At 34.5% G+C, this 13,853-nt stretch overlaps 1 protein-coding gene across 3 annotated transcripts in view; it reads right to left on the bottom strand.

Moving 5' to 3' along the window:
- Positions 1 to 13,853, bottom strand: part of LOC121411369 — a 46,358-nt gene that overhangs the window by 27,774 nt on the left and 4,731 nt on the right. Inside the window, exons 1-2 of one of the 3 annotated variants that reach the window (XM_041604048.1) lie at positions 2,937 to 4,432; positions 1,855 to 1,908 (exon numbers count right to left, since the gene is read on the bottom strand). The exons of 1 other annotated variant lie outside the window; for it this stretch is intronic. In XM_041604048.1, coding sequence (XP_041459982.1) covers positions 1,855 to 1,908; positions 2,937 to 3,030 — 148 coding nt within the window. In that variant the 5' untranslated portion in view covers positions 3,031 to 4,432. Of the gene's footprint in view, positions 1 to 1,854; positions 1,909 to 2,936; positions 4,433 to 13,853 lie in introns of those variants that run through there. One more of the 3 variants, XM_041604049.1, reaches the window with a different exon arrangement.

The following is a 13,853-nucleotide window of genomic DNA, read 5'->3' as shown; positions in this document are numbered from 1 at the left end:
GCGAAGCTTGTATATGTCATACATTTCTTATCTTAAAACTGATTTCGAAAAAAAAATTTGTCAGCGTTATGCTTGTATTTTTTTGTATTTGTATATGCAGATCATTTTTTGGGGGGTGGACTCGATCGGAATTACAATATATAGGTCAAGCCATTTCTTCGAAAAAAATAGGCCCTACCAAATTTATACCAACCATAGTGAACCAAATACGATTGGTAGTACGGTAATGTTAGACGAAGTTGATAAGATCGTTGGAATTTGATCAAATGGCGATATTGTTTATGTTTTTATTGCATGATATTATTTTTTTAGTGACAACCGATACTTGAAAAAATCAATTTATGATGGATGTATTTAATGAAATACTGTAAATAACTTAGGCTTACTTGCTATGTTGAAATACATTTATTTTTTACACTGCTTAATCATCTAGAAATTAACAATTTACATAATTGATGTTATGTTCATTTAGACATATGATTTCGTTAATATGATAAATGCAAATTTCAAAGTTGCCTTTCAAAATACACAATGTACCTACTTACCCCTTAACCGTTGTTTTCCCACGCCAACAAATAAAATATCAATTTATTTCAATTTCCACCCTGTTTTTTGCATCCAATTTAAAATATCTCAGCCCAGCCGTGTAATTTGGTCGTTTATATAAATTGCTTGTAAACTCAAATTAACAACAAGCCACTCAGTTTTGTATTAAGTTAAATAAATAAACTTTCCCATTTCCCTATATGCACAGTTTACTCACATTTTTACATTGCGTGGTCGCGTGCAAACATGCTGTTTGAGAACATTTGCAAAATTCAATTAACTCGGGGCAAATTCACTTGGAAAATGTGCAGTTTTCAAAAACACTCCTTATTTTGATGATTCACATATTGATTTGCTTTCTTAAACGTAATATATTAAAACTATTTCGCTTTCATTTCACTTATATTATATTATACATTATGTATATATATATTTAATTCATTTATAATGCTGTATGTAATAGACGCCAAAAGACTTTTTGAATAGCAATTAAGAATAATGTATTCATTTCTAAACAAAAAATTAAAAAATATTTTAGCTGTTGGAGATGATTGGATCGGGAATAATAACATTTAAATAACGAATTTTGGTTGTATTCATACTATATTTTTATTTAAATAATAAACCTATAATTGCATTCTTGTGCAGTTCCTTGATCACCAGTGGCGTATTTGTTTTGCATTTTTTATCCAGCAAAAGTTGATAATGTCATAAATCTATTATTTTCATCCGATTTTGATATAGTGTAAAGAGTGGTTTGCTTGAATGATTTTCTATTCACATAAATTTGATTTGGGGGCGAACTTAATTTAAATTATGCAATCAGAACAAAATGTGGTGGCTACATTCTGGTATGCAGTCTAAATTTGATTGAAACCTTAATATAATGTCTCCAAATCATGTCTTGTTTTTGATGCGGGGGAAACGTCTCGATTTCGACCTCCTTCCGAGTAGAACTACAGAAAGGTTAGGGGGTCAATAAGCGTTAGATGACAGATGGGGATATAAGCGGTATACCTGCACAGTCATGGCGTCCTTAGTTACACAAAATACCACCAAAATCCAAATCACAAAATACTCTATGCCCCGCCAAAATCACTCATCAACAAGTCCACGAGAAAACTCCATTTCACATCATATATTCGCGGCATATGTGCATTTAGAACGTTGATACAAATCCCTGTTTGCAATTAACAAATAACAAAGGCTGTAATTTTGATTTAGGACATTTTCGGTAACATCTGCCCTGATTGTGTCCCATTCAATTTCACCAAACGTTAATAATGGTGTCAATCAAGGTATACGTACGTGTGGAGTTGGCTATCGGCAAACTTGGCGGTGCTTGTTTTCTTGTCATCATTGCTAAACAAATTCAAGATGAACAGAAATATCAATCATCCGTGACCTGGCATGGCTGACTGGTAACGTCGATGAAGAAAAGGAACATTAATCTACTCGATTATTGACCAGGAGAGAAACGATGTTTTCTGTCTATTTGAGGAGACATTCATGAATTTTTCAGATGAAAATGCGTTTCACCGTCAACCTCCCCGCTGGCAGAATGATGATGCGAGCCAGGCGAGGCGAAAATAAAAACACTACCTTGTCCAGCGCAGATGCAAACTATATATTTCAACACAATACGAAGAGGCACTATAACTTGATTCCCGTATCAATGGATCATCGTCGCATTCTTTCCTCATAAAACAAAAGCGACCTAACGAACAGAATCGTGAATAAATAGACCTGCATCATAAAAAAATTTGCTGTATTTCTTATGATTTTTTTATTATCATCTCTTCCCATTGTTTTTCTAAGAATAACGTTGTTTCGATGAGAAACTGATTAAGAATTTCTCCCCTAGTTCTCTTCCCCAGTGCGTGTTCTAACACTGGAAAGAAAACATCGATGTGATTTTTAAAGATTTTTTAAACATAGAATATAACAAGAAGCGCCCACGCTCGAGAGAAGCGTAGTGGTATAGTGGTTCTGACTCTCGCCTTTTAACCAGAGGGTCGTGTGTTCGAATCCCATCGTACGTCGACTAGCGTTCTTTGGCAAGGCGTCAATCCACACTTTCCCACTCTCCACACAGGTGTTAAATATATCAATAATAATTCCACAGTTATTCCATATCTCGTACCATCTTCCTTTCACTCCCCATTTTGTCTAGGCCTATAGACCTATAGAACATTTGATTGAAAATATATATATACACCCGTGGAATGTGAATGTTGGTTCAAGAAAATTCAACTGAAAATCTTCCATTCTCAAAATACCCAAAGCAGAGTTATGTATCAGACGTATTTCAATCTAATGGAAGATCAGTCCTCGCGACCGGCAAGTTACAAGAGAAATACATAGTGGCATAATTATGATTATATACTCACCAGACTCTTCATCTGCTTCCAAGATGTCTTCGAAGTAAGAAACGCCTGAGAGACTCAACCGGCATGACCGGAAATCGTCCAACATGATCGACATTAATGAAATCCTTGATTACCGTATCAAACAAGGGCAAAGTTCCAGCTTAGATGAGAGACATGTCAAAATAACCCATGAAACCGAGATACATCCGTGTTAACGTGGCCTTGGTGAACCGTACTGAATCTCATTCTCCGCTCTAGTTTTTTTTTTAACCATCCGCCACCGAAGACAGTCTCGCGCAAGAAAAAGACGCCACGATAATTGCACATAGCTTGAGCTCGTCACCGTATCAAAAAAAGGCTGGACAATGGCCGATCACCAACCATAAACCGAGGGCATTAAACTGGATATCCTGTGTTCTGTATGAAGGAGAAATTATTCGCCCATTTGCACAAAGAGAGTGCAGACATGCCTAGCTGACTTCAATTCACTGTATATCCTTTTCTTGAGCAGTCGATAGACCCACCAGTAAAACATAAAGACAGTGTTTTATGTAATGGCCGTCTGTGGTCTTATTCTAGACACCATTAGGCCTATTCTTAAATCATTCCATCCAAATTTATGAGAAGTTGAAACCTATCGTGTGTTTTTTTTTTCTTCTTAAATGCCAGCAGACAATTTTGTTCTGCTAACGTCGTCATCTTCCGACTGCAAGCTCTGGGTCCAACGATCAAAGTCTGGCAACTTCTAATTTTCATTGTGAATGACTTAATCTGTAGAGATGTCCACCAAGGCGGACTGCTCAATGGAGATTTATTCTTTGTCCTTGACATTCAATCCTCTTCTTTTCCACACGAAGGAGATTAAATTGCCCTTTTTTATTCGAGGGGCAGGTAGCTGGGATAGCATGATTCTTCTTTAAAAGAATGAGACCACTGTCTGTAATAAGAGGAAACGGCTCGTTGCATGCACGCTACTTTACCAACGCACTTCTAACAACAGATGCCTTTCTTTGTTTGTGAACCATGACCATGTATGACCAAAAGGTTTCTTACATTTACAATAGACTTGTTTTGTTTGGCTTTATCCTACTATCGATTATCCAGAGATGAAATCAATAGAAGAAAGGCCTATGATTCACTTAACCTGACACCACATCTCCAACTAGTTCACCTGAGATTTACAGGGCCTCTATCTTCTAGACGATTCAATTTAGAGGGTATGAATTAACACGACAGGAAGCATTATGCGGTTAGAATCGAGAAAAATAAACAATCATACAATTGGATGTTTTTTCCACATATTATTCCTTTTCACAAATTGTGATACTGTGTAATCCTGAAAAGAACTCTAAACACCTATTGGTCCAGTTCAATGAACCTATGATATTTATGTCGTGGATGGCGCTCTTATGGTATTCAGCAAAATGCTGATTGGTTTCATTTGCTCTGAACTTTCGAAACGTGTGCAAGTTCGAATTAAATTGAGTGTTTTACAGACGTGCCGAAAGTTAAATAATTATTTACGTTTTTCTTGAAGTCACCATCCGATGGTATAAGTAATTCAATACGCAAACGATGCATGGGCCTCTGAATTAGTGCGCAACTTCTATATACACGCAAATATCAACTGGCGAATTGCATTTTTAATTCATTTTACATGACACTACAGTGGATATCGACTTATTCCACACAAAATCGGCAAAAATAAGGTAAATCAAATGACAATTATTGATACTGACCATGCTGACGTCAACAAATGTGGTCAAGTGATGGCGTGGTGTACCTTGAAATCTTTTTATCTTTTTTTTTATTTGACAAGCCATCTTTTTTTTTTATTTGACAAGCCCTTGCTTCCCCCTCCTTTCGGGTACGCTAGAGCTGTGTGATGGAAAAGTAGATCAATGCCAGTTCCTGTAGAGAGTTATAATCCTTCAATCCTTCCTTAGAGATCATAAACGCTTGCTTTAGAGTAAATTAAGACATTCTACATAGACTAAAACCAAGTTGTAAACTAACAAGTATAATAAATCCAATCAAAAAGGTCATAATGAAGTTATATTGCTGGACGGAGAAGGGTTCACTATTTCCACACCATTAATCACAGAAAACTTGGAATTGTTCAAAATATTTAACGAGTAAAAAGCTTGAATAATGATATACCCTACATTGATTTGAAGAAATTAAAACTGAATGAATAGAGGACTAAAAATACTGGATTTGATTGAGGTCGCTTGGAAAGGTATACGGATGCAATAAATGTAAATAAATTGATTAAGTTTTGTCTCGAAGGAGAATATCATGACAATAAGTCATAATAGATAAAAGCAAGGATCAGTTATTAGCGAAAGGTGTGGCACTATAGTTTGTAACTTGATAAGAAGTAATGCTTTATTATCAAGGTTTGTGTACAAACGAGGATTTGATACGATAACAATCGTTCACGCTTTTCAAATTGAATTATTATAATGAATATGTTGTACAGTTTGATAATTAGTTTGCACCGAGGTATAATACATTTTATGAATCAAGGATAATAACGATGGAGCCAAGTAAACAAGATTTAAATCCATTTACCGGAGTTTTTGTACTATACTGATTACTTGATTTTACGATCCTGTCAGCAAGGACGAGAAATAATGTTCTACCACACAGACAGCATCTTGATTGGATGATTTATCGTAATTGTTCGAGCCTTAAGATGCGGCTTCTCCATTCAAAGTTTATGGGAAATAATGTTTATTATTACTATATATTATGAACCGTTGTGGTGGAACGAATAGATCCATGATTGTAATTATGTCTATAGAAGTTATGTAAGGTTTCAAATTAGATTTGAGAGACGTACACACGATGATGAGTTGAAATGTGTTTTTTCCCGTTAATTTCAATGTTTGACACTCAAATTACATGTGCCAAATCCTCTTAGAGTATAAAATCCCTTGCGAGAACATAAAGAATTAACCATAGACTGTTGGGCAGCACATATTTCAGAGAGTTTGTAGACTGACTTTAAAATAAAATTACTCGAATGAGTGACAAATACATGTAGTTCGATAACTAACTTCACAATACATTATAATGGGATTATATTTCATTATTTTAGATAATTGTTTATTTCATACTAAAAGTTTCATAAGCATTTTCCGTTCAATGATCCCATGCAATATGCATTTGATATTATGCAATAATCAATACTTTCAATACCTGAAATAACAAAATATATCTTAAAGAAAACAATTTGCGACTTTGATTTGAAATTGAAAGCTGATATTTTTATTACAAAAATAATTATCAATTTACGCTGTAAAATAATCTATAACAGCCACATAAAAAGCAGTTTGAGAATTCTTGATAGCCTCCTTGTATGTTCAAGCATTATCAATGATGATACGGTCTATTCGCTGAGAAAATAATCACCATCATCACTATTCATCATGTTCATTGGATTATCCATACACGGAAACACACCCCTTCTCATCGAGGTCTCAAATAGGTCCGTATGAACCACAGAGATACAGATATACATACTAATAATATATCTCTATGGAATAAACTAATCTGTACTACATTAATATTTCAACCCTCAAATTATACAATATTTACAGAATTAAAAAAGAAATCTCTCGAAAGTTCAATTTCAATTCAATTCAAGACACTCTTTCGGGCGCGTATGAATTTATCATTTATTGACACAAGCATTTATTATCAGCAAATGCACAAAATTGTACATAGCCTAAACACAATTTAACGGAAATAAAAAGAAATATTACAAAAGTTTCAAGATGCATGTAATATAATCGAAGAAAATAACGGTATGATATGGTGTAAAATTGAGATAAGAAATATATGAGAGAGAGAGAGATGATATTAAATAAGGCCAGATAGGATCTGATAAGATGTGATTGAATGAGGTAACGGGGATGATGAGATATAGAAATAATACTCGTAACAGGAAATTTTCACTTTCTGCATTATAATAAAAAAATATAATATACATAAAAATAATACATCTGACAAATAAATATTTTTTCCCCTGTCTTGATATTTTTGGGGAAATTTATCTTATCTTAAGGGCTAAATAAGCATCTGCGTTCCTTATTTTCCTTCTAGGTTTCATTCTTATCTGTAAAAATATAAGTATGACTTATCGTTTACAGGATTAGGATATTGCAATAAAATGGTAACATTATAACATATGATTATAACTTTAGGAACCCACTTATTAAGTTAATGTTGCCTACTTCGAGAAATCGAAGTTTCGCTTTCCAAACTTTTGTTTCCATTATATTCGAGTTTTATTCTCGTCAACTGTATGTTTCTGTATTTGAGACTTTTCTTCACGATTCCATTTCATTGATAATTATATTGAAAAGATTTATTTAAACAATAAATTTGCAAAGTAAGGCGAAATATAGTACAACATCATGAAATTAGATTGTATCTTCCTGGAGAAGGGCCATTCAATGAAGGTTGCCTTCAATAAAAAATAAGATTCATATAATATACAAATCATATCTTGGTTCATGTAAATGAAATATCAATGTTTTTTGTATTGATAGCAATTATCTGTGTCCCATTGTCCCAAATGAAAGACAAATGAGTCTTGATGATATGACAAGACAATTGAACAGGACAAACGAGTGAATTATGAGAAAGCGATACATGAGAACATGACAAATAAAAACAAAGAAAGGACGAAACAAACGTACTTAGTAGTACTAGCAGTATAGCAGCGCTTTATACAGTAGCATATAGATGCTGTTTTTTTTTGTTGTAGTTGAAGCAGATTATACATTGTAAAAAATATTGGGTAAAATTTTAACCAGCACGAGAATAATAATTATGTGTCCAACCAATTTGGAGCAGTAAATAAGAATGCCCAATAGAAATGCCCAATGTTTGTTGGACACATAATTACCCTCATGGAGCAATTTTACCCAATAAATATAGAGTGGAGGCCTACATGGCAAACAACCTAACGGTTGAAGTCACCATTTTTCTACTTTACTACTTAAAAAAATCATATTCTTGACGTAATCTACCAAACGTTCCAGTATATCACTGTAGTCGAAAATGAACCCATAATACTATATTTTTCTTTCTTATTATATTATTGCCATTATAGTTTCGAATCACTTAGAAAACCGACAAAAATACAGAGATGACTAAAATAGGCTCATATACTATTCTTTTTTTTAACATAAATATATAGGTGTGGAACTGGAAATAGAGAACAAAGTAGGCCTATATTGTAAAGAGGGTGATGTTTCGAGGACAAAAACTATGCAAATCCTTAAAAAGAAATCTGTGAGAAGGCTAAAGTTCTTGAGTATTTATTGTGTTTCTCAGCGACTGGAGTGTCTGGAAAAAAAACCTAAAGACAAAACCATAGAAAAGGGATTTATAATCAGATAATTCGCGGATTGTGCGAAGAGATACAGTGATAAATTGTGTGTATTTTTAGGCTACAAGATTGGAGTATATGCATCGTGAATTTTACAATGAGAAGTAAAAGAAGATAACAGGTACATGGACACTAGCGACTCTATGCTTCTTGGGATATGATCTTTATCCAGCAATAATACATGTTGACAAGCGAAGATGAGCTTTCATCCAGAAGGCTACATACTAGTCAAATACTGATCAAATTCCCATTATGGTCGTCAAATTCAGATATCGAATATTCGTTATTTTTGTCTCATCAGTATCACGAAAATTTAGGACAAACCTTAATGTTCAACAAAATAGATTTATAAAAAATATGCATTTTTTAGTAATTTCTCTTTTTTTATTTGGGCTGTTTTATTATATTTATATCTGTTTTCTAAATTTATATTCAATCAAGGTAAACAAATTCATGAGAATGCTTTCACGTATCTTCCATCATTCTTTTCTCACTTATATAACCATGCTCAATTGACTACTTACCGTATAGTGTTATTTACGTATAGTATATTGTTTACTATTGGTGTATAATAAAGGTATTCAAGAAAATTATATTTTATTTACAGGATAGGACTTTACATGGAGGCCCCTTGCAGAGGAGAGTCACCATCTTTGCCCATTAAGAACCCACTCGCTATTCACCTGCACCAGCACCCCCAATCAGATATATCGGGAGGAGAAACATGCGGGTCACAGAGATTCATTTCGCTTTTGGACTCCCAGGCACAGGTGACGCCAAACAAATAATAATAATGATAGTATTTAATAAATCATTTTATAAGTAAATTATGGGTAAATACCGGGTGGATAGTGTCTTCCATCATTTGCCAATATATCCAAACTTGAGGGTACACTTGAAATATCTCCCCGCGGGTATTATCCTATCATACTTTAATATATACTTTCAGATACAATTATTATTGGATGTTTGCGTGTATAATTCGTGTTTATTGGTTGTAGAAGATGAGAGGATATAGAGACCAATGACCCAGATGAGATACGTCACAACAATGTCTCTAACAATGCAGATGCAGATAACGGAAAGGTGCCAAATAGGTCGTCATCACTTCCTTTAGTAGAAGAAGCCATATTAAAGCTGGAAATTAACTATTCTATCCATTCACGAATGACATGATGAAAGATGTCTGACATTACAAATCAGAGGAGGATATTGATCTGATGGGTCGCGATCATATATTCAGCATTTGTAAGCCGAGTTGACGCCTGGATTTCAAATGAAGCCGTGTGGAACGCTAGACCATTATTTCACGTTCTCTTCACTTTATGAATTATATTATCAAAAAAGATAATAAAAAAGATAGCATCTACGTGAGAACTGGAGCCGTGACGTAAAACATAAAGCTAGCACGTTGTGGCACGTGCAATATCATAATAGTCAGAATTGCAATAGATCAAAATAATGATAGCAGAGTGATTACGCTATAGATGATATTACAGGCATTGAAACAACATATAATGATATTGCAAATTACACATGTTGTGCCGTGTAATGAGGGTACCAATTAGTTTATGGCGAACCAGTATATACAACAAATTGCATATATCAATGGTATATATTTTTTTATTATACACCCTTAAATTACTTCTCTGTACGGGAGAAAATGTACCTGCGTTGCATGAACTTCATAATGATCCATTTACGGTTATGAACTCAAATAAGGCTTCGTTTGTGAAGACGCCACAATAGTCATGATAGTGGGTATCATTTATTATTAACATAGTTGTTAAAGTATGAATGCATCGTAATATTGTATACCGACCATTCAATCAATCTGGATTAAAACCTTCATGATATACATTTAGGTCCACTTACATTGCACAGCTACTTTACTCTACTGCCCTTAATGTTTCCAATGATATTACAACCCTATGACTATCGAAAACAGATGAGCCACCAGGCAAGTGCTTAAGCATTCAACAAACAAAGTCGTTGGTCACCAATTCCACTCACTTGGATAAATTCCTTGCTGACGGAATTCATAGGATTCGAACACACGACCCTCTAACTATAAAGCGAGGGTCGGAACCACTACAGCACTACACTTTCATCATAATTCATCATAAACATATAAACCGTTATTGATTCAACATCCTGATACTGATGCAAACAAACAAAATTTACCGTTCACTTCTTATATTGCTTATAATGGCCTTTATTTCAGACCTCGTGACGTCAAGTACTAATCCATATAAGAAGTGATAAGAATTCTAAGTATCCAGCAACTCATACTTTATATGTTTATGAAGTATTTCATTTAGAATTTAGTCGGATCATATTTCCCTAAGACAGGCTTCTTTCTGAGGGATTGATTATAAGGTGTCAGTAAAAACTCAGTACATAGGATTTTCCAGGGGAAAACAAATTCAAACTGAAGAGAGAAAGAGAAGCGACCGGGTTCATAACAGGCATTAAAAGTAAAATCAAAGAAAACTGTACACACTTATGTAATTCATTAGGTCATGAAAATTCCTGGACCCGATCCGTATGGCCATCATGGCCATGGACGCAGTTGAAAGTTGTTTGATATCCACATACACACACCCACACACGCATGCATTTCGTTACTAATATTTGTAAACAAAAATCGCTCAAGCATACACACGCCTTACGCCATATACTCTCTCCCTTGGCTTGGAAATAAAGAGGATGGGACGAGGGAGGAACCTTTGAACACACACACGCACACCCGCCATAACATAGACAACATCACAATACACATTCGTACTTAATATTCACCCGAAATACATAAATTACGGGGTCGCAGAACCGGAGGCGGGGTCATTTTTTTTTAATAAACGTGAACAAAACGCAAAAAGTAGTGACTTATGGCGTCAAACTCCCACCACGTTCAAAGTCGTTCCACTACACCTCATGACCTGAATTGATTGGAGACCTGTCCGAATCTTGTACAAAGTGAACATGACTCCAGTACACACCGACCAGTTCCCGCGATCCAGTGGAGCTCCTAGAAAAGTCAACTTGAGGGCCCTTATTCGGTTCACCCACTTGGACACAAAAAGCCCACCCCCCCCAAAAAAAAAAGGAAGACTAAAGATACGCCACTGGCGCAACCCCAACCGCCAATCTACTTGCCCGCATCCCTACTTACACACCCAAACACGCACACCCTTTCAAGATTTCAAGAGTCAGAATGAGTTTTTTTCAACATCCGAGAAAATGACTCAGTGGTAGAGCACCCTGGCCCAGTCGTGTCAAATACTTAAAAATGGGACCTCTACCTTCTTGTCAGACGTTCGACATACTATAAAGGTGATGTTAAACATCACCTATGATGCTATTCACGGTCCGTTGGTAATACAGTTTATAAGTTCTTAATTGGCTACCCTGAGAGAATATGAATTATCATCATTATTATTATGGTAACATCATGCTATCATTGATTGTAAAAAAAAAATAAATCACATCGATCAATTTGATTTAATATCATAAGCAAAATCTTTTTTTTTCCAAAGTGCAACTGAATGTATATGGGATTTAAATTGATATTGTATTATGGACAATGGTCATATTGACAGTTTGAAAGTTTGATCAGTAACACAATTCTTTCAATAATAGAAGCCAATGACACAAGAATATAACGTCTAATTCAATCTGACGTAGGATATAATGGAGTTGATATCACATTTAGATGCAAGGTCAGAGTTCTCCTTAATCCTGTCAAAATGCATCTTTTACAATAATGACCGTGCATGAAGATCCTTTACCCTGTTTAAAATAACTCTCCTTACAATATGATTTTACTTCTTTCCTTTTTGTTTAGATTTGTGTAACCAAATTATTCATGATAGATTTGTTAAGATTAAATTACGATACATACCATTATTTTGATAATTATTATCATCATGGTATTTCTTAAGATGAGGTAGAAAGGTGGTGGACATAACTTAGGGTCTCTTTGGAGAGGAAGGAATCCAATAGTACATTGTATACACAAATCAGCCAACCCATCAGCATGATAAGCATTCTCCAGAATGTCGAGTTTGATTTTAAAAAAAAATCATTGTGGGGAAAATCATTAGACAATAAACACCTATCATCATTGTTGGAGCATGTCTGTGTCAATATTTCTTGCTTTATACTACTTCCAAAACTTCACTATTGACGCATACTTTTCAATAGAGATTATTCTCACCCCCCCCCCCCCTCTCAGGTTTCTTTTTCTTTTCTTTGCTGCGCCAATTAGAATCTTTTTTTTATAATGGATGCCGACGCATAACAACTGTCCAAATTAAATTGATTATTATTATTATTTCTTCGCATTCATGTGTAATTCCCTTCTGTTCTTGATGCTAACTTTTCATTGAGCTAGTTGGAATATCTTAATTGTACTTCAACAGCAAACGGGTAGTGAATTTGTCGTGGATTTTTTTTTGGCATATGCATGCATAAAAAAGATGAGAATGAGAAGGAGCATTCAAAGTAATTCAGATCGCCGAACATACCTCTATAATGAACTAATCAAGATTAAAAATTCGATTAAGGCCGTGCAGAACAACCATCTGGCAATCTGTAAAATATTGCAAAATCATTGAAAACCATTTAATTCCAATAGCATGTGTTTATTTCATTTTAATTGCAATGAAATGAATAAAACAACACTGAGTGAAAACGAACCGCAATTGGACCAGGTGAATTGAAATTATATAAATATATATGCACAGACACACACACACATATATATATATATATATATATATGTGTGTGTGGGGGGGTCTGTATGAGTAAGAGAGGGTGTTAATGTGGGTGTTCTGTGTGACATTATAACTTTTACAAATATTGCTCGTGACGATCGACCAATAACGTCACGAGTATGAATTAAGCAAAGTTGTATTTATTATTTTTTTAAAGAAAATAAAGATACACACCATTTAAAAAACACTATCTAACTGTGGAGTGCATAACATTCCGTCTTGATCTGAAGTTCCATTTTGTAAGTCCCTCTTCGACGAACAAAAATGTCACGACCCAAGCTCCACTTTCATATTTCTTTTGTGTTGAGAGCAATAAATTGACAAAAAGTAAAACTTACTTCACTCATTATAAAATTTGTGTAGCAGAATCAAAGAAATGTTAATTATTTCTTTAAAAATACCTATTTTGAAGCATATTTGTAGGATTTAAAATCATGTATTTCAATCAAAGTATTTACATCATTGATTTCTGTTTTTATATTCATTTTTGGCCAGTAACCTAAAACAAACAAACATACAAACAGCTATAGTGTTCGTGACGTGTCCCCTGTGTTACTGAGAAATCATTTTAATGTAAAACCGTTGATATTAATGCACTATTTTATCTTACAAGTAGGTCACAATGGAGAGTGGTGTCTAATTTTACGACTACTTGGAGCATTAGTTTAAACGGGACCAGTTGAATTTATCGTGTTCCCATTACATCTTCCAGCAGAAAGGATGCAACTCATTTAATATCACAGTGTCTCCTTTAAAGAT

This window comes from Lytechinus variegatus, chromosome 3, assembly GCF_018143015.1.
Source record: "Lytechinus variegatus isolate NC3 chromosome 3, Lvar_3.0, whole genome shotgun sequence".
In the NCBI taxonomy this organism is placed as follows: domain Eukaryota; kingdom Metazoa; phylum Echinodermata; class Echinoidea; order Temnopleuroida; family Toxopneustidae; genus Lytechinus; species Lytechinus variegatus.
This window is presented reverse-complemented; position numbering and strand designations above follow the sequence as displayed.